The sequence below is a fragment of the Nelumbo lutea genome, chromosome 2 (assembly GCF_056320005.1).
Source record: "Nelumbo lutea isolate HS-2025 chromosome 2, American lotus-T2T, whole genome shotgun sequence".
NCBI classification, from domain to species: domain Eukaryota; kingdom Viridiplantae; phylum Streptophyta; class Magnoliopsida; order Proteales; family Nelumbonaceae; genus Nelumbo; species Nelumbo lutea.
In genome coordinates, this window is record NC_142685.1 from 40,306,376 (window position 1) to 40,332,850 (window position 26,475).

The following is a 26,475-nucleotide window of genomic DNA, read 5'->3' on the forward strand; positions in this document are numbered from 1 at the left end:
GTTTACTTCTATCTTGAATGTTGGGAGACCTAACCTGAAGGAGGTTTAGTGATTTTTGTCGTGGGGATGGAATAGGAGCCTGTTATTTTCGTTTTTGTTGGATGTGTGTGGATTGGTGGGCGAGATGAGAAGAGGTAAATCCCTAAAACAAGGAATGCCAAATACAGCCTAAGAGGATAAGCAAAAGGCCATGACAAATCTACAATAGACAGCTGCCATTGGAAATGGATAAGCCCGGCTTGTATTAAAATGTGATGGGAATTAAGAAGTTTTTAGATCTACCAAGCTTTAAATCAACAGAAAACCAGATTAGTTCTTAACTTTGTCGCCGATTAAAATATTCATGGCAAGGTTTTTAAAAACGAACTAGAAACTGAATCTGTCAGGGGACCGGTTTTTGGTTACGCGGTTTAATCATCTGGCATGAACGGCTTGACCCGTGATGTCATAAATAAATTAAAAATTAAAAATATAATTTCAACTTTTGGGAATCACCCCCACTTTCAGGCCCGAGATTAAAGGTATAAAATTCAAAAAAAATGCAAAGCTTTGGGGAACCACCAATTTCGAGCTTGACACTCAATTGGGAACTACCAATTTCGAGCTTGACACTCAATTGGGAAATGGGTAGAGAATAGTGGGCATGAAATATACCATCACTGTCACTACACGTAAGGTAGCAAAATCGCCACTGCAAGTTGGTCGCCGGGCTTGTTATAGTCGCAACCTGCAACTGTTACTGTTGGATCTGTTGCAGAATCAACATTGGCCGCTGTAAATGAAGCTCACCGCCGTCGCCGGTTTCCGTGATTGCCGTCGGTTGCTGTGTATCGCCATCAGACACAGGTCGTGGCTGCCGCAGGTGGTTGGTTGGGTGTGACGGCTGAGAGGAGGGAAGGGTTAGAACGAAAATGGGGTCATCTAACCCTAAACGAAAGAGATGGGATCAGGGAGATAGGGTCATTTTGCTTTTTTATTTTATTTAAATCAGTTAAAATAAAAATGATAACCCATGAAACGCTGCCTGAGTCGAACGGTTTAGCAGTTCGATCGCTGGAGTCAGTGGTTTTCTAATTTTTTCCATGAGTTTTAAAGACTTACCGGTTTATAGTATAACCGGACCCGGGGGCTGAACGGTTACCTGTTTTTCCGGTCGGGTCTGGTTTTGAAAACCATGTTTCATGGATTAAAAACCAAATGCCATGATGATTTGACTCTTTGCAGATATCTTGGATGGTTCGATTAGAATCTTGTTGCAGATAAACAGGCGCTCCTTTTTTAAAATCAGTAATCAATACCAAGGTTCAAAAAATTGTCATACATCGGCCTGTTTTGGCCGATTCGTATCATATTAAGAGCACCCCGATACGCTCCTACAGAGGGTGTATCGTGGGTCTAAGTCTGACCGGTTCAGATGGTGGAGAAGATTGTCCATCTGTGGCGAGACATATTTTGGATAAACACGTAATAATATTTGGATTTTGAATAAACAACCGAGTGGTGGGTACGTTAGCTGGGTAGTTCCAACGGCAGATACGAGGATTCGAGTCCCACTATTACCATCTTCGAGAGTAATTACTGTGGTGTTAAATATCGAAAAAAATTATGAATAAGTTATAGATACAGTAAATCCATATTTACAATTATCAATATTCAGAACCCAGATCATATAGACATCATGCAATAGCTTAATTTACTAATTTTATATTAAAAGTGTTAAGCTTTCAATCAGCTATTATTTTAATACCATTAATATTATTTAAGACAATAAATAATTTTTATAACTTTTGAATTCTTCTATTTTTAGAAAAATACATAAATCTAAAAATATTCTAGAATTCTAAAAATATTTTAGAATTCTTGCTTCATGCAACGTAGACCGCTCCTCACTTCATTCTATACGTAATTCATTTCCTATCCACCCCTTGATGACATCTTCGAAACCGCTTCCAACACTCTAAGTTCATTCTTATCCTTATTGGCTTATACCTATTGTTATATTGTTTATTTGTTCTTTCAACCGCAACTCTTGTTTCAACAATTAAGGTATTTATTTATTTATTTTTTATTTTTAAGGTGTTTTAACAATTAAGTTAATCATTGAGACTAACATCTTGATTAATTGTTGAACTAACAAAGGTGGCTTTTGGTTTTCGGTAGTGTCAAATGATTCACAAGTAGGGGTGTATCGGATGAATCGGTACTATTTTATTTTACTTTTTTTTTATGTTTTTTTTTTTTTGAAACTGATTCAGGGGGGGCTGATTTAGGTATCCTCCACCCCCTGAACCGGTCAGACCCTTGAAATACCCATTATAGAAGCATATCTAAGGGGTCCCAGAACAATCGGTCGATATATATCGATATTTTGAACCTTGATACGGTTGCACCTTCAACCTCATTTGGAGGTAGCACACAAAACATATATATATATCTTTTAGAGTTCAGATTTAGTGAATGCGGCCAAAGCCTTTATTCAACACTATTTTGATTCTGATTATAACATTTAGGAGAAGGGTTTTAGCTTAACCTGTTCATAGTCAAATAATTTAAGTTTTTGAAGTTCTACCGAAGTCACCGCTCTGAGATGTTTATTCTTATGAATTTGATTAAAAAGCATTTATGGTGGCCACCCTCTATTAGGAACAAAGTTTGCGGTGGAGGTGTATGCTATGCCAATAAGGTGCATCCCGCATGTGGCCTGTGCAAAATGTGGGTTGTACTGTGTTAGCTCGTGGGTCGTGTCTCTCTCCCTTGGAATAATTTGGGGGTCGATTCGACAAGACCACTGCTTGAACCCGCATGTGCCCGTATTGTGCTAAGGGCCAAGCCTTATGCTAAGGAACGTCCCACTTAGTTGTTTTGTGTTGTGCCAACCCGTGGACTTGAAACCCTAAGTCCGTCATGACCCATTCCATGGTGTCATACTCAGCACAAACTGTGTATTGTCGTGTTAGGCCGCAGGCAATACGATTCAATTTATGACTCTAATTTGGGGTTAAAAAAAGTAAATAAATAAAGGATTAGTTTGGGAGATATTCAAAAGGTAAAATGGTGTACTTGGGTCGAATGATTTCAATGTTGGGATTATAACTGATACAATTTTTGGGTCTTATTATCAATAAGAACAATCTTTTTAACATAATTTATAGAATAGGGTAACTTTTTTCTTTTAAATAACAAAAAAGGGTAGAACACTTAATCTTCTTCCTCTTCAAACCACCGAACAAATCTCCCACTTTTCATCTTCTTCTTCTTCTTCTTCTCTGCGTCTGAGTTTGGAGCAAAGCTGCTATGAGTTCTCCTTCTGAAACAATTAGAAGAACACATGAAACACTATATCAAATACAGTCTAGTTCTAGCTACTAAGCTTATTAGAGGTATTTGAAGTATTATGATTTCTGAACACCATTAAAGCTTGGAAATTGGGATTAGAAGAGGTTTGCGAGTATGTTAAGTGGAGAAGCGAGATGCATAGAACAAAATACAAAAATGCAAGAATAGGCTTTGCCATTTTTGCTTGCGGCAAGCCAAACAACTACAAGGGTGAACAAAAAAATAAAGATCTATGATCAAGAGTAATTGATCTTGTGAGAGGTTTTTTGGATGATTTAAAGGAGGAAGAAGATGGATGTTTTTGCCCTTATTTGATATAAATTATTTAAAAAAGATTAATTTTATTGATATAAAAGATATAAAACTTTTGCATAAGCGGTTCATTGACCAATTCAATCCGATTCAAAAAAAGAACCAGATAGGTGATAGGTTAGTAGGCCGAATGAGAACTGTACAATGGGAACATCTCCCACGGAAGATATTCTTAATGTACGGCTATGGTGTGCTGTGGGCAGGAGATCCGATCTCGGTCGAATGGTTCCAACCGCTTAAAAGTTAAACCATGATCCAAACAGCTGACCCCGTACTTGCAATTTGCAACAGCATCGTAAATATGTTCTTTAAAGGAGGGTAATTTCGGTAATAAATCTCTTTAAATATGAGTGGTTCGTTTGAAACATTTGCTAGGGTTTCCGGTCCTTTTGGGGTTTTGCAGGAGGCGAGAAAGAAGCGATCGACTCAGGCAGGGCCTTTTCTCTTATATTCCGTTTCTTTCTTTTAACGATTTCTATTCGTTGTCGATATTAGTTTCCTACTGTACTGTAGTCGGAGTTCTCTCGAATGCCTTGTGTTTGGTTTTTTCCATACTTCTCATCAATTTTTTTTTTCTCAGAATGCGTTGCAAGGATGAAACCCATAAGGAATCATCGAAAAAAGCATTTAAAGTGAATGCTTGATGTGATTATACAATCCTGAGCGGTTACCTGAGCAACATTTTAATAATTAGTTCAAATTCTTTTGGTTTCTGGGTCTGGACGAATTTGCTTGCTTTGGGTGATGATTATGTTATCACTGTATGTCTTGTTAGTTGTACGCGGAATCTACCTTTCTTTCTGAAATTGATGATCCTCCGATGATCAAAACGATTTGAGTGATTCAAAGGAAAATTTTGACAACAGTAGTCCCTTTTTCTCTACGTCTTTCTTTCAAATCAAACTCAACCCTTTCAGCTTGGAAAAATGGAATAAGCTTTTTTGCAGTCAATCGATTTACAGAACTTTTGTTTTCTTTCTTCGGCATTTTTTCTCCTATTTTGGTTTATCTCCTCTTATATATAAAGTCTGTCTTTTGTTTTCAAATATTTTGAGACTGAGAGAATCTTTCATTCCAATGATTCAAAGCATGGTAAAAGGATCATTATTTTAAGATTCTTGCATCTGCCAACTAAGGATGGAAAACAGTCTCGTGCTCCAAAAAACGCCTCTCACCGAGGTCCTCTACTTCTCTGTAACTTTGCAATGAAGAAACAGCTGGCTCATTCTCTGTACAAAGACAGACATACGCAGTACTCGTTTTCTGCAAGTTATCCTTGGTCAAGCATAGAAAAACCACTTTAATGTTTTAGAGGGTATTGATGATCCCTGAATCTTTGTGGGGTGGATTCCAAACTGAGATTTAATTGGGACTAATAGGTCAAATGAAGCCCTAAAAACTGAGATTTAATACCCCTTGGAATGTTTTTCATTTCTACTATACTGGCTGGGTAGCCCAATGTAGCCCTAAAAATTAAAATCTATGAAAAGAAGCATAAAAATAAGAAAAATAACATTAAGCGTATATATATGAATTTAATTACCTAAATTATTAATTAAGTTGTCATTTTTAAAGTAATTTGCATTTCATAATAAATATTATTTACTGCACTCAACAAATAAAACCAATGTTTTAAAAACCAACTTCGAGGTTCAATAGTTTTTCTAGGTCATGGGTTAACGATTCAACTGCTTAGGGTGGACTAGTCAAACCATAATACATCATCCATTTGTATATGTATAATATGATTGAATGTAATTATATCGTGTATTTGTGTATATATATTATTTTATGTTTAATTTATGCCTTTCTCTTTTAGTTTTTAATTTTTATAAATAAGAAGAGCCAAAACATGAAATTTGAGACCACCAAAATGAGTTTTTATTTGTATAGTGGGGTCCCATAAATCAAGAAAAGTTAGCCAAAAAAAAAAAAAACCTCAATTAGACAATTCAACACAAAGTTAGGTTCTCTACAATACATTGTATATTGTAATTTGTGGCACAATGACTATGTATGTATTTGGTATATTTTCCGTTTATTAAATAAACATTTGTACTTGATTGGTCTTCAAAATCAAGAAAAATACTTGATAAACCATCAATTAATAAACGCTTTACTGTTGGGAAAGTGTTAAAATAAAGCTATAAACACTCATGCATACGGATTAGCATGATGGGATAAATAGTGATTTGGCAATGACATGGCATCGTTTATCAAATAAACGGAAGCTATACCAAACACCGCCCACGTCAAAAGGGTTAATAGTTCAACCGCCTATGTTGAATGAATTTTGACCAAATCAACGACTTTGACAAAATAGTAGGTTTTAGGAAATTTAGAATTAGAAAATAGGGTCGAGTGATGGCTTGAATGTTTTAATAGTTTGAGTCAACGATGAATTGAATATAACATGAATACAAAATTATCTAACAATTATTAGTTTTATAATTAATTTTTACTAACCAACTTAAGTTCCATTGAAAAATAAAGGTTTAATATAATTAATCAAATTTAATGAAGTTCAATAAAAAATAAAAATTAATAAAAAATTGTTAATCTTAAACATAGTTTAATTAATTTAACAATCCTATGAACCTCCCCTTGTGTTTTAACCTTGAGGAAAAACTTCCTTGTTCTAAAAAGATATGCAAATACTTTCCTTCCATTAGCATTCAAAATAGAAAATGTTGATGTAATGCATTAATTTTTTAAATACCAAATTTACCCTTAACAAACTTCATTAAGGATCCGTTTGGTTTATAAATGGAATGAGAATCGGAATTGAAATCCTTTAGAATTAGAATCAGCATGAATGGGAATGAGAAGTAGAACCAGCATGAATGGGATTTCCCAAGGGAAGGGCAAGGAATGACCACTCCCTCATATGGGGGAATGCCATTCTAGTAGGAATAGGAATTGGATTCCGATTTTGCTCAGCCAAACGGTTGGAATTGGAATGGCCCATTTCGATTTCAAACCTAGAGGTGTATATTGGGTCGTGCTACCCGCGACCTAACACGAACTTAGACCGGCCCGACATGACGATCCGTGGGCCATGCTAGGCCTGGCACAACCATGCGGGCTGTGTTGGGCCTGGGGTTTTAGGTCCACGGGCCGGTATGGCACAACACGACTGAGTGGGAGGCCTAGCCCGCAACCCGACCCAACACGACCCATATATATTTATATATAGTTATATAATATTATATAAATTATAATTATATAATAATATATAGTATATAATATATTAATAAAATAAATAGTTTTTTAATTTTATTATACTAATTTATTTAATTATTGCATATATAAGCAACTTTATACACACAATTTATATAAAATTAAAATTTTAAGTTTTTTATCAATTTTTTAAATAAATAGCTTTGGCTCGATGCACAGCTCGGCCCACGGGCCAGCCCTGCCCCACATGGGCCTGGGCAGTGGGCCATGTCGAGCCAACCCCCAAAATTTTCACCGGGGAGGGCAACACGGCCCGCACAAACCAGCACGACTCACTTTACACCTCTATCCTATTCCCGCGAACTGCATAAGATGTATATTTACTAAAATACCTTGAAAAAAGTTCTTCATTTTACTTCACTTAGCCCTTTTAGAGACTTTTTTTTCTTTGAATGATAAAGGTGTTTTTGTAACTTCAATGCCTTTTGTTACTGAAATTTTATTTTTCAAAACTATAGTGGTCAAAACACAATAATGGTTTATAGAATTGTTATAGGAGTTTTTTCATAATTTTATCTAAAATAATACAAAAATAATTATAGACCAATAAAATTTAATAAATTAGCACTAAGATAAAAAATACAAATTTATCTGCAACTAGAATTATGATCCAATAAACCAGACATACCCCCCCCCCAAAAAAAAAAAAAAAAAAAAACTCAAATTGGACTTAGATGAGAGCACCATTTAATTGGAAATGTTACAGGACTCCTTCCTCAATTATTCTTGGTAAAAACCTGTGCATTGCACGAATCCAAAGTCCTAACTACTACTGTTATTATACCAACTGTGAGTGGATCAAAGAATGTTTTGAGTTATATATATATATTTTTGTTGAAAATCCCTATTTTTGAATTTGGTCCCTCTTGTAGAAAATGTAATGAGTTTCTAGTTTTGCATAAATTAAGCAGCTAATTATGCTCTCTCCTTAGCTTCAGGGATTAAAATATCAACACTGGTGTATAGTATTATCCTTGATTAACTCCTATAATTAAGGTATTTTTGGACATTTAATCTTTGCTTAGGCTCAATTAAGGGAGTTCAGATCTTCTCCTCACAGAGAGTGCCCCATACTGACCTCACAACACGTTTAGCCATGAATCTGGAACATTTTCTTACTTGAAAATATTTATTCATGAGAAAATGTTCTCAATGCATGGCTAAAACATGCTCTGAGGTCAATGTGAGTGTGCTCTCTGAGGAGCAAATCCAAACTCCAATTATCGATTTTGGCTGTCCTGAACAACTAAGACCGGGAACCCTAGGTTGGGTCTTGTTTGTTGTGTAGCATCGTCTTCTCATCTATTGAACGAGTCTGAGATTGAGAGACGCCATATACCAGAAACGTAGCAGACATTGCCCACTCTACCAAGCCCCGTTTCAAAAGTCCCTCTGCTTGTGTTTGCTACAGATACGTATTTCTTTTGGGTTTCTCTATTGTTTAGATGACCATTGTTGATGTGATCTGTTCTATAGGGTTAGACCCAATTAGCCTGATTAATAATTGGTTCGATACCGGTTGTGATAATCCCAATAGGGTCTGGCTTGGTTTTGGGTTTGTATGCTTTTGGAGTTGTCTTGATGGACACTCACGTTTACCACTTGTATGATTACACACTATCAGCTTATTGGAAACCAGATTCAACTATGAGACTTTATTGAAACCTGGAATTTGCTCAAAAACTGTTACAATCGGGTAGTGAAATCATTGACTTTGATCTAGATAGATGATAGTTAAGGGTGAGCAAGAAAAATAAAAAAATCGAACCAATCAAAACCGAATAAAAAACTTGGCTAATCAAACTGATCGGTTCAGTATTTAAAAAAAACCAAAGGTATTAATTAACCAAAATAAAAAACCGGTGGTTAATCGAACCAACTGGTATACATATATTTATATATGTTTTTTATAATATAATATAAATAATAAAAAACCAATGAATCAAATTGATGGTTAACTAAACCACTTAACTGATCAGTTTCGGTTTGGTTTTAGTTACTGATTTGCCAAAAATCAATAACCCTAATTTGGTATAGAAAATAAACCCGTGATTAACCAAACTGTGAGCACCCTAATGACTTATGACTTAGAGGCAAAAATGGTTTAGCCTCTAGGTTGATTTTTAAAACATTGGTTTTGGATTTTTCAACCATTTTTGTCTTCCCATTAATTAGAACATCAGCATTGATGGACAACGACCTGATCTTGTTTGAGGTCCTCCTTTGAGTTGGGAGCAATAGAAAAAAAAGGAATCACGCATGCCAGAGAAACACAATAGGAAAACCTAACTCTTTTTCTTCGAAGAAACAGAGCAGAAAAACCTAATCCTTTTTATTCAGCCAAGTGTGAAAATCATTCAACAAGTATGCTTAGCAAAAGAAGAAAGGAATGTTTCCACATTCAAATCTCTTGGCTTGGGGTCATTCTTGCAGGGAAATTAGTTCTGAAAAACATAGTTTTCAAAGCATTAAGGTGAGGCTAGGTGAAAGGGGGCGCCTTATGCCTAATAGACGTCGCTTAGGCAATGGATTTTTATTTTTTATTTTTGTAGAAATCATAGATCCTAGGATAGAAATCATTAGAGGTGTAAATCAGGCTGTGCTGCCTGCGACCCGACCCGACCTATATATATATTATATATATATTTATATAATATTATATAAATTATAATTACATATTAATATATAGTATATAATATATTAATAAAATAAATATATTTTTTAATTTTATTATACTAATTTATTTAATTATTGTATATATAAGCAATTATATACACAAAATTCATATAAAATTAAAATTTTAAGTTTTTTATCATTTTTTTAAATAAATAGCTTTGCCCCAATGCACGGCCTGACCAGGCCCAAGACTCGGCCCACGGGCCAGCCCAACCCGCGGCACGGCACAACACGGGCCCGCACAGGCCTGGGCCATGGGCCGTGCTGGGCCAACACTCAAAGTTTTCACTGGGGAAGGTGGCATGGCCCGTAACGGCCCACACTTGGAACAGGCTGCCCACGGGCCATGTTGTGCCTGCCCGGCATGGCCCACTTTACACCTCTAGAGATCATAGATCATAGGGTAGAAGAAGGAAAAGAGAATTCAAGAAATATAGGGGCTGAACCCTTATTTTTGTTATAGGAAAATAAGAAAAGAAAAAGTAGTAGAAAATGTGTTGATTAGACAAAATTTTAAGTTCCTCCTTATTGGTTTAGGTTTTAAAGGCTTCGAGGGTTCAATACAGCATTTAGTAATGTTTGTATTGATTAAAAACAAATAATAAAATAATAAAAATAAATTAGTATATAAACACACAAAATGAATATTTTAGTTCAATAATACCTATTTTATAATTATAATGTCAAACAATAAAGAATAAAAAGGCATTTTATAATACATAGTACAAAACTGCTTGGTGATTAGGCGAGACAAGCCTCAAAGGGCACCTTGTCGCCTACGTGTCGCCTTGACAACTATGGTGAAAAATAGTATACTGAAGGTTAAAAGGCAAATTCTGGTCCAATGTTTCTCTTGTTTTCATGGTTCAATGTTCTATTGTGGCTTTAGTTTATGCACAGATAAGGTTGTTTCACGAGGATTTTGTTTGGACTTCTAAACAGACAATCTAGCCACATAGCAGAGATTATCCAAAGGAAGAAAATTTTCAAGAATTTGGCATGGCTCAGGAGCGAGAGCTCTTGGGCCAGAGGAGCAAATTTTAGCACCTTCAATATCTCACCAATATTTATACCACTACCCTGTGTAAAAAGACTGGCCATTGTCTATCAAAATCTCGACAATTGGTATTCTTTTTTCATTTAGGCTGTGTTTGGCTTGAAAGGAAAGTTACGGAAATATATTCTTTGATGACTAAACTTGTTTAACGATGTATTTTCAAGGAATACGTAAATGCAAATTAACATTCAGTCCATATCCTGAGAAATCGTCTTGTATGTTTACCTCCCAATTTTAATTGAGCACTGAACGCTCACCAAGATTCTTGACCCCATTTTCTGTTTCTGATGGTGCAATACGCCTGTAGACTGCCTGAAATGTCTGCCCACCATTCCTAGCAACCTTCTGCCCTTCCTCGGTAGCACTACTTAGAAGCTTCACAACAGGGTCAGTTTGGAGCTCTTCTTCTATGATTGCTTCAAAGAGAGGGTGACCTTCCAAACAAGCCTTCATCCATTCTCCAAGCTCTTCCACATCAGTAATTGTATATATGATTCCACCCACTTGGAGCACGTAAGCATACTCATCAAGCAAGTGTGGGCTGATCACCCGCCGACGATGGTTTTTCTCCTTGAAGTGAGGATCAGGGAATAGAAAAAACATTTTTGAAAGTTGTCCTTTCTCAAAGAAGTTGGGTATATATTTCATTGAATTAGTCCGGACCACTGAGATGTTCTGGTACTTTCCTGGGTTAGCTGCCCTCAAGGCCACAATCCGTTCTTTGACATATTCAGTCACTTTGTCCCTAAGCTCCATACCGATCATTAATGTTTCAGGGAAGAGTGTTGCAAGACTGACAAGTAAACCACCAAAACCACAACCAATATCAGCAAACTGGATCTTTTTCACCTCAAGACTACTGGTTGTATCACCATTGTAATTATTGATCTGACCCGATGGGAAAAATTCTGGATAATGTTCAGAGTAATCAACATTATATGGCGTAATCGGTACAGGGAAGTGGGAGTCACTTAGTGGATTGCTGTGTGCCCGTGCTCGGTAGAAGCGCTTCCGTGGCAGACCAGTTGACTTGTTGTGCTTCAAATTTGCTTTGCTATCATAAGACATCATCCCTTCTATATTAGTGTTTTAATTACAATAGATCGGGTCTCTAATGTGCAAACCAAGCAAAGTTTTCGATTAGGCGCACTTCTGCTGCAATAGTGATGTAATATAGCTCCTAGAAAATCAGAACAGAACAGGAATAGCTTATAAAGCAGAAATAAGAGATACTACAAATTCATGGGGCATCAAGTGTAACATGACAAACAATGTTGTAATGATTCAAAAGAAAAACACATTACAGGTAAGAAATAAGAATAGAGAGAAATTTGATCTTAAACTCGAACCAAAACACCCAGACAAGCTATAGACATCGGTTTCTATGGTCTCTGTCCTATCTCCTTAAAGGCTTGAACTAAAATATCAATCTCTGAACGTTGCAACACAGTCACCGTAACACCAACCAAACTCTAGTAATACCATTAATTTGGCAATTCCAGTCCAGTGGCTGGTCAGAGATATGGCAATTCCAGTCCAGTGGGAAAAGCATTCAGCTAATGGGATGGTCATAGCCTTACCCATGCAGATCTAGTGTTTAAATACATACATCAAACCTTAGCTGCTTCTCACTTCTAATCTAAGTAGAAAAGGAATGAAAGATCTAGTGTTTATTTAATGTTAATGTAACTCTACTTAGGGTTTCCAGAAAGGACATCAAGGACATTTAGAGCTTTTCCCTGGTGTACCGAGCCAAAGAAATATCTAAGTGGGATATTCTAGACCAAAACTTGCAAGAGAGTTTTAAGACAAAATTGAAAAATATTGTAGTGCCATTTTCTGAGAAGAAGGCACTCATTTTCTATGCTGAGTTATTGAAGAAGACAACCTATTTGGCAAAAATTGTTTTTCATGCTAGGTAGATAAGGCTATTGAGATGGTAAATCTGCTGGAGTATGAAACCAATGAAATCCACATTGTAACTTTGTCCTGTCATAATTGAAATGAAGAGATGCTGAAGTTGGTCATGATGACCATTTACCTTGTAAGCAAGTTTTACAAATTCTTACATCTAGTGACATGGAAAAGAAAAATGGTCCAAATTTATGAGATCTACCAGGTAGGACCAATTGAATGTTGTGTTGTCAACACCACACGTGCCTCACATGTGAATCATTTGTTCTGGTTCTCAAAAGAGAGTACCGATTTGCCAATAGTTAATTCAATAATACCACCAGCGATAAACCCATGCAACTGCAACTGAGAATGGCACCACAAATCTATCAAAGCGGTTATGGGCCACATGCACTTTATGGGTAGTGTGGAGCAAAATGATTGGTCCCACATCCACAAATTATTGGTCTCATAACAAGCAACTTTAGGTGTCATGTCTATGAAACATTTGGTCTCTCTGTATAACAGATAAAATAACTCAAACATGTCTATGAAAGATAACAAGCAAATTTAAATTATCAAAAAAAAAAAAAAAGATAACAAGCAAATTTAATGTTCAAATTCTCCACCAGGTTATGAGGAAATTGCCAATGAAATATTTTCCTGCTTAACTGTGAATGAGGTCAATGTTCATCATGTCTAAGGTTTAAGTTTGAATGCATTTCTTAATAAAACTATTTGTAACATGGTATAGTATTTTCTTTGGAATTAATACAGGAATGGTGCCAGCTGGGGATGGTCTTTTCATCTTTCAACTCCTTTTTCCATATTCCGTGACTTCCGTCTTATTATAATATTATATTCATAATATCACTTTTTCTATGGGATCATAGGAGCTTACTTTTAGTTTCACCATTTCCCATAGTTTTAATCTCTATTTTTCTTTGCATTTGTCTCGAAAACTGTAGAGTTTCCCATAGATCTAATTTTATTTTGGGCTCTTGTGGCAAGCGTGGTTATCGGTATTTGGGTTCTGGATTCATCTCTCTATTAGCATTTTTTTCCTTTTGATTAAAGGATGTGCAAATTAGACAATGAATGCTTACAATTTCAACCGTGGTCGTTTCTTTTGATAGAAGTGGAGGTGTGAACCTCAAGGCATTCTCCTCAAGCCTTGCCTTGATTACAATATCATGATCAACATCAAACTAGGTCTAGCCAAGGTTTAAAGTATTGATACGATACACATATCGGCCGTATAGTATTGGTACTTAGAAATGGCCGAAACACCTTTTTTTTTTCCAAATTTTGGTTTTTTTGGAATCTTAAAACATGTTTTTTATTATTAAAAAAAGTTGGGGGTCCGAAACATCTGGAAACAAGAAACAGGCATTTCGGACCATATCTTTCTCAAAAGATACGATACGATTGGGGCGTATCGTATCGATACTTTAAACCATGGGTCTAGCCTGATCATTCCTGCTGTTTTTTTGGGTTTCCTGAACTGAAATCAGTGTCTCTGGAAATATTTGTATCAAATTGTCCATATTGGCCTTCTATGTGCAAATGTATCTAGAGTGACAAGTTTCTTAAACAGTAACTACTTTTCAGATGTTTTACCTCTTTACTTTTTCTTTGTTGAACAGTTGGGAATGGGAAGGGTGTTGAATACTTTATGTGGTTAATCCTATGGAGCAAAACAATATATATGCTTTGCATACATATGCAGAGAGCCATGTTTATTCTTTTAGTTGTTAGCATTCCACTCGCTTTCATCCTGGCCAATACAAGTACCTTTCTTTTGGCCGAGGGGCAAGATCCTGATATATCAGCAGAAGCTAGACTTTATTCCCGCTTTATGATCCCTTGCCTTTTTTGCCTATGGCATTCTTCAATGTGAAATCAGATTCCTGCAAGCCCAAAATACAGTCTTTCCAATGATGATAAGCTCTGTAATTATGACTTTACTTCACATCCTTGTTTGTTGGATGTTGGTTTTCAAATCTAGTCTCAGCAACAAAGGTGCTGCCTTGTCAATTTCCATTTCTTATTGAATGATTGTGTTACAGCTAGCACTTTATATCAAGTTATCTCCTAACTGCAAGAAGACTTGGACAGGTTTCCCAAGGGAACCGCTTCATGGTGTCCTCATTTTATAAAGCTTGCAATTCCTTCAGCTTTAATGTTTGGTAACAACTTCATTTATCAAAAAAAAAAAAAAGTTTAGTATTTCTATCAAAAAAAAAGTTTGGTAACAACTTCATTTTATCATAGTGCAAGAGTCTTAAATTATTCTCATACTGTGTAAAATTTAACTGTCATGACTTTTAACAGCATGGAGATGTGGTCATTTGAAATAATGGTTCTCTTGTCTGGTCTTCTTCCTAATCCAGAATTAGAAACATCAGTGTTATCAATTTGGTGAGCATCTACTTCATATCTAACCTTTTTCTTCATCTAGATTTTCTTTAACATTTTCTTCCATGTAAGAAATTTGGTATTCAGCACATTCTCATTTCTGTTCTATATGGACAATATCAATAGCTCTTTGCATATTTTAGCATGGTTACAGAATTGTTTGTCTCCTAAATTACAGTTAATTCCTATATGGCACCAATATTAAATCATGTACATATGGAACCATCCCCAGCCTTAACACAGCTTCAATGGTCTGGATGGCCCTTTTGACCTTGGTGGAGCTGTAAGGTAAGTTAAGCAGAATCAAATATTACTCCTTTCCTAATGTTGTCCCTATTTTATTCAAGTACCTTTAGCAATAACAGTCATGGCAATTATCTTTTTTACCTTTACTTATCAGCACGTGAGTTTCAAATGAATTGGGGACTGAGCGTCTTCACGCTATACATTTAGCAGTGCTGATTGTATTACTTATGGGCATTACAGAGTGTCATGATCTTAATATGTAGAATAGGGGTTATGCTCATAGCAATAATTACAGATCATTGTCTAAAGACCTACAGTGAATTAGGAGTTCGAAAACAAAAGCAACAAATTCAGGATCTATAAACATTAGGAGTCGGAAAACAGAGCACAATGAATAACCCAAAAAAAGTCAGAACTGAGAAGTCAGTTACCAAGTGATGGATGAAACGTCAATTAGCAGGTGAAATGATGGAGTGATGCCTGAGGAAAAACCTCGCTGTGAACGGATTGTTTGCAGAATCTCAAACAGAGAATGGCGAGGAAACCTCACTGAGAAGTGAGAAGCGGCGGAAAACTTCTGTTGTTTAGAAATCGAAATCCCCAAAACCGCAGAATACAAACCTTCCGGGAGTTCGTCACTGTCAGCGAACTGAGAATGACGGAGAACGGCAGAGAATGACAGAGTTTCTCACTACCACTGAACTAAGAAAGGCGGAGAATGACAGAGTTTCTCATTGTCACTGAACTGCGAACGGCGGAGAATGACGGAGTTTCTCACTGTGACCGAGAATGGTAGAGTTTCTCACTATCACTAAGAATGGTGGAGAAGAAGCCTTCGAAGTTTTGGACTTTCGAACCCTAAACAGATCCTACGATGAAACCTCGACCCAACTAACCCTGAGTCCCTGACATTTTGCTCTTACCGTAATCGGTACCCTTGATCCAACGGAATTTACATCTGCGCCCCACAAAGGCACACTACATGGCCACAACACATCTCCACCTTATATTAGGAATATCTATCAATAATAATAGCGCCTCACAGAAGGCACCCCACAAGGCCCCAGCACATCTCCACCTTATATTGGGAAAAACTATCAATAATAGTACGACGAGATTATCTGTAGGTATTCTCAATAGAAGGTGGAGATGTGCTGTAGAGTATTGTGGGGCGCAAATGTGAAGTTGATCCAGTCACCTTGAGTCCGGATCACCTACCAATTAAATGTGTTTCAGAACCCTTCCAAATTGATCGGACACGCGGATCCCACTTTTTATAATGGGTCCCAATCTCATGATGTCATGTGCGGCCAACATTGCCACTCATACTTGCCCGCAAATTGACATCAATTCCCCGCTCGTACCTATCTCAACTGTATTTTGTGCTTATGAATTCTGAACTTGGGCTGAACCATCATTTTCCCTAAATTTAAACCTCATATATTGATTATGATATGAAAAAGATATGATATCTAAAAAATTTTTGACCAATCAACTAATATCATGAGCATGGTTAGGTGCAAGGTTCAAAGTATCGACACATATCGGACCGTATTGGCTAATACATATCATTTTGGGACTCCTTTGATATGCCCCTATAGTTGGTGTATCGGAGGTCTGACCAATTCAGGGGATAGAGGAGACCTAAACCACCTCCCTGAACCTATTGAAAAAAAAAAGCCTAAAAAATTGTATTGATTCGCCCAATATGCCCATACTAGCATATCAGGCATATCAATATTTTAAACATTGGTTAGGTGTTATTTATCAAAATACATGAATGGATTTTGATCGATCAAAACTCTTCTCATATTTCTGGCATCATAGATTTTTCCCATCTATCTAGTAACATTCATTTCAGGTGGTAAAAATTGCTTTAAGAACTTACAATTAATGATATTAAAAACTTATAGAATTTATTCATCTCTATGTAACACTCAGGGTTTTACCGGATAATTAGTGATACTTATTTTTCTTTTCAAAATTAGATTTTGAGATGATGTAGAAGCAATGGTGGTTGGGTTCAATTTAAGTTGTTTTATTTAAGATGTATTTTTTTTTGGAGAATGACGATTCAGCCCAAGGGTTAGAGTTTATAGGCTAAAGTACTGTTGGGGTAGATGTCAGCTCGGAACTGATGCTAATTTACGAGCGGGCATTGCTGTATAAAGTGTGGGTTATTGACATTTTGAATGTTTATAATTCTGCAGTAGAAATAAAAAATCTACATTAGGCCTGTTCGTACTTCTCCGTTTTGTCTAGGCAAATGGCAGACGATCTAGACGAATTAAATCTTTATTATGATTTTAGTGATGACAATGAAGAGGATTGAATATGTTGGATTTGATGAAGGATAAGATGGAAGGTTGAAGATGGTCATGAAATTGAATATGTCAATATTGATGTGAATTACATCGATACTGGTGGCTTGTTTGATTATGAGCCAACTTTAGAGTATGAAAGTCTAATTGAGAATAGTGACAAAGATGGTAGGGATTACAATTAATGGGGCAGGTTTGGGGATGGTTTTATAAATTATAGATTATGCTAATTTTTCTAAACCTCCCATCTCTTATTTGCCTAAAAACTTATAGCGTGTTAGATTTTGAGAATCCAAACCCTCATTGAATATGAAAATATAAATATCCTCTCCTCCCTGAATTTAAGGATAGGGGTGGATTGGGTTCAGGATTCACATCTAGCTCTCCATCGTTCCTTGTTATATATAGGGAATAAATAAGTAAAATAACACAAACAAACAATAAATTTTATAATTATTCGATTAGGACATGTAAAAAGCATATAAACTATCAATTATACTTTGCATGGAATTCAAAAGATTATTAAATTCAACACTTAATGCTAAAGTTTACATGCTGCTCAATAATATGTAGGTTGGGGAGAGTTGGGTTTGTACCCTATCCGTACCCGTATGGGTTGTAGAATCCCAAAACCCATCCTTTAAGCAAAAAAACCCACCTCATCGGGTAAGGGTGGAAATGAATCAAGCTTTTCACAAGTTAATGGATCTTGGCTCATGAAAAGCTTGATTCTACTCGATTTAAATCGAACTTCAAGTTAAGCTCAAGCCTACTATATAGGTTCGTCTACTAATCAAGCTGAGCCCGAGCCCAATGAAGTTCGGCTCATGAGACTCACAATTCTAATTGAGCCTAATACATATATACATACACACATACATATATTTTAATAAATAATTATTATTATATGTATAATATATATATATATATATATATATATATATAATATTTTTTATTTTTTATGTATAATAATAAATAATTTTTATAATTTTTAATTTTTTGTAATATATATAATTTTATTTTTTATAGGAAGCTTGACTCATAGTTGAGCTTGAGCTGAGTTGAGCTCGAACATATAAGCTCTTGAATCGAGCAGCAAATTCAAGTTCAAGTCTCTAGCTCGAATCAAGCACGAGCTTGAGCTCAAGTCTAAAACTCTTTTGGTGAGCCAAGCTTGAATCCACCCCTACCATTAAGGTGGGTACCCACTAGATAGGGTAGAAATTTCCATCCCTAAAAGATGGGCATAAGTCTAAGATTTCTTTGACCCTAATCTGGAAGTTAATATGCTTTTCCCATATATAAAAGAGTTCAAAGATGCATTAAGGGAGGATATAATTTTGAATGCCGTTGAAATTAAATACATAAAGAATGATTAAGGTATTTTAATGCTCTATGTACTTCTGAGGGATGTCTAGAATCCATGCTTCTCCAATTTAAGATGGAGTCAGTAGGAAGTAGGAACACGCATAAAAATAAGGTATTTTAAACTCAATTTTAATCTAGTCATCTTTTCCTCAGAGACCTTCGTTTCTGAGAGAAAGATTATATTAGGGTTATTTCGCACAACACAATTATTGAAATTCAATTCCTTCAGGCACCCCGACAGTTCCAAACAAATAAAGATAAACCAGTTGATGTGTTAGGGGGTATCATGATTATCCTCAAAAGGCTGGTCCTGCTGAAAACCTTGTTCGTCAGGGTGGTGTTATAATTAGGGTTGGTTTTTTTTTTTTTTTTTTTTTTAGGCCCCCAATATATCCATATGGTGTATATTTTTTTAAGAGAAGCCCGTAGGCAAATTCATTGCATCAAATCCTCTATCAGTACAGGTGTGAGAAAAGAAGATAAAAAGAGTAGGTATGAGGTCTGACCAAGTTACAAGTAAGTTTAGCCAGGGTATATACAGCCCTGTTACCTGTACGAGGGGTGAAGGAGAATGTGATAAACAAATGAGCACAAAATTCTCCTGCAGTTGGCCATTAGTGTTGATATACGCCATGAGACCAAAACTGAGGGGTGGAATTGTTTTCCCTCCATGGTCGCCTTACACCGAGCTTTCCAGGAATGCCAAATAAGAAACATACATCTGTCAAAAATTAAATTACTATGGAGGTATTTGGTATGATGCCATTGCCTAGGCAACGATTTTTCTTGGGGTTCAGGAGAATAGTGAACTCTGCACAAAATCCTAAAAGCAAAATCTTATTTGTGTTTATTCTTGTTTTAAGACATAGGCCCCAATAGGCACCATGTAAGTAAAAATGCTTCTCCCCACAAGAAACACCAAAAAAGACGTTTCTGAGAAAAACGGCTCTCACAAAAATCAAGACAAAGTTGACAGCGTTTTTCTAAGAAACAGTAATAAAACATCAACCAAATAAGAAACAGTTTCTCAATTATAAAAAAAAAAAGCTTACATGGCTCTGAACTGGCAGCGTTTTTCCAAAAACAGAAATGGTACCAAACACCACCTATTTTTATTAATAATGAGTCAAAGAATGAGATACATGATACAACATGCCCAGCATCCCTTTTACAAGTAAGCTTTACAAACTTACAATCCCTACCCCATACACCCTTTACTCAATTCTACATGCATAGGCTGCAAAACTGTTCCCTATTCACTTCTTGGCATGTGCATCGGCCAAGATATTTGCAGATCTATTAGTCCAATCAAAAGGATATTTAATCTCCTTAATCTGCCTATAGCACCAAGCCACCAATGCCCTTGTTCTTGGTTTTTCAACCAACCCAGCACCACCTTAGCGTCTCCTCTCACCTCCAAGTTGTTGAAGTTCAAAGATTTAGCTTTTCTTAGGCCTTGCAGTGCTGCCATGAGTTCTGTCCTGAATAAATTTCCCATCCCCATTGGCCCAGAAATATGTTCCCAAGTTTATTTCTAAAGACTGCCCCAATACCTGACGGTCCAAGGTTGCCCAAACTGCATCCATCAAATGTGGTTTGATGAAGTTGGCTAGGTGGCTTCCAACGCAATGACAATTTTGTTCTAATACAAGATGAAGATGCCACCAGCTGCCATCCTCTAACGATATCATTACTGAAAAGGGGCCGAAAATATCCATGGCAAGAAAGTAAATAAAGGAGGATAAAATCATTAAATAAAATGAACTGCAAAGACTGATTCTGTTCCTTAACAATTTTGTTAGAACTAACTACAATCAAATCGTGCTTATCATTTACAGATTTATACAAAAAAAAAACAGGACTAAACACTAGAAGAATAAAACAAAAATAGGTAAATGGAGAAAAAAGTAGAAAAACAAATAAGCTATAATGGGTAAAAGGACTTCCAAATATGAATCAATCAAATGCCAAATAGAATAAGACAAAAGAAACAAAAGCCCTATAAACTCTACATTCATCCCTCTTTGGTACCATGCTTCATGCACATATTGGAGAAAAAAAATAAAGGTAATTATCAAATATTTATAGGTTTACTGAATGCAGGTAGAAAAGACACATATTTTTGACAACACAGAGAAAGTAAGTATGATAGATGAATCAAGGTAAGAGTCAGTCAGTATATACAATGACATCTTCAGAAGACAGATACAAACTAAAAGCCATATGATCAACTAACCAAGCCAATGCACACATCAAAGCATACTCAGAAAATAGTCTTTCCAGTGTAAGACTCCAGAGAATGCAAGGACTGTCATGTCATACTAGCTATGAAGTATGTACAGAGAAAGAGGTACGGCAAATCTCTGTTTGTCACTCAACTATCTTGAACCTTCAGCTTTAATTCCCATTTTTAACATAATTCCTGGGTTCAATTGAGACTAAGAAGATAGAAATCATTCAGGTATATAAATCTTGATATACAAAAAATAATCAACTTTCCATGAAAAAAAAAGATCATTCAGAGAATCAGAGCACAGAAGCATTAAAAATATTAGAGTCCCATGTCTTTCTTTTGTTCTTTTTCCATCTGTGATTGGCTTAGCAAAAACTTAATTTATCTGTGAAAAAGTATCATAAATGTTCAATATGAAAGGTTGTAGCTGGTGGATGCACAAACTTCAATAAGAAAGCCTTTGTATGCACAAATCATCCTTATCATGAGAGAAAAGTTTGCTAAAAGTATGAAGTTGTCAAAATGTCATCAGTGACACATTTTGACATAAATTAAAAAGAACAGTAACTTTTCACAAAATTGGTGAACTTTCAATGATCAAGGAATATTTGATGCAGGCTAGGAGGTGAAAAAAGGAAGCTCTAAGGTTTGGAGCTTCCAGGGGAAAATTAGGTTTCAAATGTGGGTCCCATTAGCCTAGACAAGCTCTAGACATTGTCCTAACTCCTAACCAAGGATTTGATAGTTTTAGAGTGCTGATAGGTCAAAACATTCAAAGAATTTTTAGAATTTTGATAAGCTAAAATTGTAATGACATAACCTTTATTTCGGCCTTTTTTGCAATGGCCAAAACTTTACTTAAATGATTTTGGTGTCATTACATTATCAAGTTACCTATCCAATGGAACCAAGATCTTTTGCATCTGATGTGTTTGAGTGAGTTATTGCCATTTTAGTAATACAGTGAAAGTCTATGACAAATATTTGAAAATTTTTATTTTTGGGTTTATCTTGGAGTTGTACTTGGATTTTTGGTTTTAGTAGTAATGCCAGTATTTAAAGTTGGTTTTTAGAAGTTACAATCCATATTTGAGTACTTTTATGGGTTATAAATGTTTTTTCTTAGTTCTAAAGCAATTAGGAGTTTCTGGTCAATTTCCTAGTCCAAATCGGAGTATGTAAAGTGAGATCTAACCATCTATGTTGAGTCTCTGAATAAAGTCTCTTGTGATTGAAAACTAAATTAGTTGGCTCATCATCATCATCATCATCATCCAAGTCCTATCCCAATTATATGGTACATTAATCCAGTTTTGCCAATCCATTCTATTTAAAACCATATCCACTGTTAAATTATTAGTGCTAAATCATTTCTTACTACCACCCATGTCCTCTTTGGTCTACCCCTAGCTCTTCTAGCCTTCCACTTGTAACACATTACTTATTCTAACTGGAGCTGTTGGTGGTCTTCTATGCATGTGACTAAACCATCTTAGCTTACTCTTAGGTTTCTATGAATGGCTTCATTCCTGATCCTATCATTTCTAGTTTTCCACTCATCCAAAACTAAATTAGTTGACTAGATGAATAAAAATTTGGCTATGTGAATTCAAGCTTTTGCCAATACAATACTCTATCTCTTCTGCCACCTTTCCAGTTTTTTCATCCTGTAAGTTGATTTCTATCTGTTAAATGTTCTAGCAAAGATTCTTCTCTTTCTTCCTAATTCTAAAAGACCTCAATGTTAGAATCTAGATTTATATTCATTTTTAGTGACCGGAAAGCAGTCTAGTTACCTCTCCATCTCGTTTACTTATCATAAATCACCAAAATTACCTTCTCTCATTCTATAGAAGCCACTGCCAGATGTGAAAGTTGTAAGAACCCCTACATATCTGACACTAAATATAACATATATTGTGTATCTCTGCATGATGTGTTTGTGAGATTCTAAATAAGGATTTTCTATTTGAATCCTCTTGACTGAAGAAAAAGTTGCCCAAGAGATCAAATGACTACTGCAAAATTAAACATAACAGGTCAATTCTCACAAGTACAGAATTGTTGAAACATTATTACTTCAGGGATTTAGGCCTCTCAGACATCAATTTAAAGGAATATTCAAACAATGTCATCCTTATATTATATGATTTTACCTTTTACCAAGCTACAACAGTATTTCTGCAAAACTGATCTTTAACTTCCTCTTAATTGGCTGCAAATTACAGAAAAAGCTCGAGCTCTGCAGTGATGGCAGCAAATAACCAACATGAATGCTAAACATACAACAGTGCAACCAATCACAGGTAACTTTTCTTGGGAATAATTCCTTTTGAAATGGTTGTTAAATATAATCCAGGTTGCATAAGGTCCCTGCATCAGGGCAATATGAGATTTCCTGCCCCAATCCCCATTGAATCTTGTAATGGGTAGAGCCTTGTCCAAGGAAGTCACCTGGGTTAATCATGCCACAAAAGATCAGCCACCGCATTGAGTGTCCATCCACAATCTTCAAGGCCTTTGAACCAGTAGGGATCCACTCAACTATAATTGGGCCAAAGTTCGTCTTGGATGCTTTATTCTTCAAATGTATGCATACATATTTTTTCAAGCAGCAAAGGCCAGTCTTCTCCAAGCTGTTGTGGGCTTAGCTCCATTGCAACCTTGAAATCAAGCATAGATATTGGAAAACACATTCTCTGTCGTTGCATACCTTCCATGGGCCCATTGCTATATTGCATCTGCAGCTGATGACCTGGCAACATACCATTAATGAGCTTACCATGATGCTGATGCTTCTGGAGAGGGTGCACTGCTTGCTGATATCCAGATCTTGCTGCTACAAGCTCGACGGAAGACTTTATTAATCGCCTTAAGTAGACATCCAACCCATTATTTAACAAATTAGCACAGTCTGTTGAAACCCCTTCAAGGCCCTGTGCTCCTGCAATCTGTTCCATGCACTTCTTTAGTGTTTCTGTATCACACAACCCACCGCTGTTGAAAGATGTAGGAAAGCTACTGCTAGACAATGGAATAGCCCTGCGGGCCCCACCTACACTAGCTGAGCAAAATGGAATCCCAATGGGTGCCTGGATGGCACTTCTAGTAGAGTTGGTGTTATTGACCTGCTCTATCTCTTCCCCATCTTCAACTACTACTATAAGTTGACCCTTGCTATGTACAGAAATCAGATCATCTGCCGATCTGTTTATTTGTGGTCTCTTTGGAGGGCACTCAAGTGAAACATCTAATTCATTCCCAGGTTGCTCTGCAAGACCCTGATGATTTTGCACTGGCCTCTGGAAATCACATGGATTGAAATCCCCATTTTCTGTAATAACTTTAATGCTCACATCATCTGCAGTGGTTGATTGTTGAGAAACAAAGTCTATCTTCCCGTTTGGCCCAAGAGGGCTGCGGAGATCTTTGAGCTTTCTGTCACGAATCCCAGACCTTCCCTTTGGAGGTGACATCGGCACAACACCCCCATTTGCCCAAATTTTTGGAGTTGAAGGCTGTGTTGAAGTTGGGGAAGGACCACCTTGCTCATGCACATCTTCTCTTGATGGAGATTTCTTTCTGGTCAGTCTTGTGAACTTTTGGGTTTCCTTCTCGTGGACTGGTGGTGGGACCTTCGCATTACAAGCATTCTTCAGAATTGAATGGATCAACTGGTTGTGCAAAGGCAGGTTTTCTCTTCCAAGAATTCTATGACATAATTTATCAAACTCAACCTTGCTTAACTTTTGGCTTAATAGTCCATTCAAATTATAAAAATACCGCTTCGATCTCTCAGGCCCAATCTTCTTCACTATCTGAGCCTTCAAGTCAGCAAGATTGATCCGCGAGTGATGTTGGGAAGGTTGCATTTCTCAATACATACAGCCCATAAACCACGCCTAAATCATCAATCTTCCTTTTCCAAATACAGAACACAAAAAACCCAGCTTTTTTTCAACCGAATTAGGGTTTGTTGCGTTTCCAATAACGGATCCTGCATACACCTCTACCTCCCCCTGAATTCTCCATGCACATAATAGAAAATGCGGGAGCCAATCTCATCTTCAAAAAAGTGAACCCTAGGGAATGAAAAAGGCAGCTCGCAAGCAGCGATCTCACTGACCACAGAACTTAGTTAATCCCTCCAAAACCCTACAATCAAAACTTCAAATTCTGATCTGTTCAAATCAAAACCCTAACTTCTAATCACCAAATCCTCGCTTTTGAGGACCCCATTTTCTTGCCACCCGCAAGCTGCAAAGACCCATAAATACACCCCTCTAAAAGTCCGCATAACATCCATTTCTTTAGAACTCGAGAAGCGAACAGTAATCCAAATTCCTTCAGTGAACTGAGATCGTCAAACCAAGTTAACCAACTCGGATCGCGAAAGAATTTAAGTTGCAGATGAGTTCGAGGGTTGGAGCTAAAGTTCAAATTTTGCTTTAAAGATAACATAAACCATACAGAGAATCCAACACAACAGCAGAGGTTAAAACTTCCAAAGATAAAAAACTCAAGGATTGCAAGAATTCCATCTGACCTTTCCGAGCTCTCTGATACCGAGAACGATTTAAGATTCAGAGACGCAGAGACTTCTAATCCTCGTAGGTTCCTTCAATTCGATTGCGCTGCCGAGTTTCGTTTCTCTCTGTCTCGCTCTCAGCATTTCGTTTTCTTTTTCTTTTTATTTTCTATATATTTTTCTTCTTTTTCTCCCTCTCCAAATATTTCTCGCGCTTCTCTGAGAATTAGATTGCACCCCTCGATTGCAGCTACCTCTCTCTCTCTCTCTCTCTCTCTCTCTGGGTCTTTTTTGCCCTTTTTCAGTTTTCCAATATTTTGATTTATTTTGGTGCCTATGATGGCAAATTGCAATACAAATATGCTCTTCTTAGCCATTATACAATTTACTGTTCTGTTTGTAATACAAAAATATTCTTTATTTTGCACCCCTTAATTGCCGCTACCTTCTTTCAGACCACTTTTTTGGTAAATTGCTAAACCTCTCCTGAAATCTGGTAATTGCAGTTATAGATTCTTTATGTTAGAAACCTCTGTAAACAGGCTCGAAAATGTCTAAAATACTCATACAATTACTTTTGACTAAAATATTTAATTGTCAATTCTTTTTTTCTTCCAATGAATCATTACCCCAATCCTTGCTTATCTTTTTTTCTAAATTTGATTTATTTTCAAATTTCCCTTCATATCAATCACTCAAAAGCCTAGCCGCAACTTTAAATTCTCTTTCTTTTTGTTCATAAACTTTGTATTGTTTTTTCTATAAAAACCAGTTTTAATAGCAATGGAATGAGTATTTTGGACATTTTTGTGCCTCTTGTTAGAGGATTCCAACCGAATTGGTCTAC

General features: G+C 36.4%; 2 protein-coding genes, 1 long non-coding RNA gene and 1 other non-coding gene across 6 annotated transcripts; 2 read left to right on the forward strand and 2 right to left on the reverse strand.

The window, feature by feature from the left end:
* The first annotated feature begins 4,016 nt into the window (after positions 1–4,016).
* Positions 4,017–4,531, forward strand: LOC148870045 (uncharacterized). The gene is made up of 2 exons (XR_016107716.1): positions 4,017–4,078; positions 4,229–4,531. It is a non-coding gene; the product is annotated as an uncharacterized LOC148870045 (long non-coding RNA).
* LOC148870046 (small nucleolar RNA snoR128) lies at positions 4,235–4,327 on the forward strand. Its single transcript, XR_016108399.1, has one exon. It is a non-coding gene; the product is annotated as a small nucleolar RNA snoR128 (small nucleolar RNA).
* A 6,183-nt stretch (positions 4,532–10,714) lies between the features above and the next one.
* On the reverse strand, positions 10,715–16,099 carry LOC148870047 (tRNA (guanine-N-7) methyltransferase). Of its 2 annotated transcripts, XM_088973150.1 has the most exons (3): positions 15,610–16,095; positions 14,309–14,710; positions 10,715–11,801 (listed from the first exon to the last, which is right to left on the reverse strand). In XM_088973150.1, the coding sequence occupies exon 3, from the start codon at positions 11,690–11,692 to the stop codon at positions 10,856–10,858; it is 837 nt and encodes a 278-aa protein (XP_088829276.1). In that variant the 5' UTR covers positions 11,693–11,801; positions 14,309–14,710; positions 15,610–16,095; the 3' UTR covers positions 10,715–10,855. The 2 variants fall into 2 exon arrangements, with proteins under 2 accessions (XP_088829276.1, XP_088829275.1); XM_088973149.1 differs by lacking the exon at positions 14,309–14,710 and having other exon boundaries at positions 15,610–16,099.
* Positions 16,100–19,864: 3,765 nt separating this feature from the next.
* On the reverse strand, positions 19,865–25,956 carry LOC148870048 (uncharacterized). Of its 2 annotated transcripts, none has more exons than XM_088967697.1 (2): positions 23,555–25,956; positions 19,865–20,560 (listed from the first exon to the last, which is right to left on the reverse strand). In XM_088967697.1, exon 1 carries the CDS (start codon positions 24,970–24,972, stop codon positions 23,677–23,679), a length of 1,296 nt encoding a protein of 431 aa, XP_088823823.1. In that variant the 5' UTR covers positions 24,973–25,956; the 3' UTR covers positions 19,865–20,560; positions 23,555–23,676. The 2 variants fall into 2 exon arrangements, with proteins under 2 accessions (XP_088823823.1, XP_088823822.1); XM_088967696.1 differs by having other exon boundaries at positions 23,257–25,956.
* Positions 25,957–26,475: the final 519 nt, after the last annotated feature.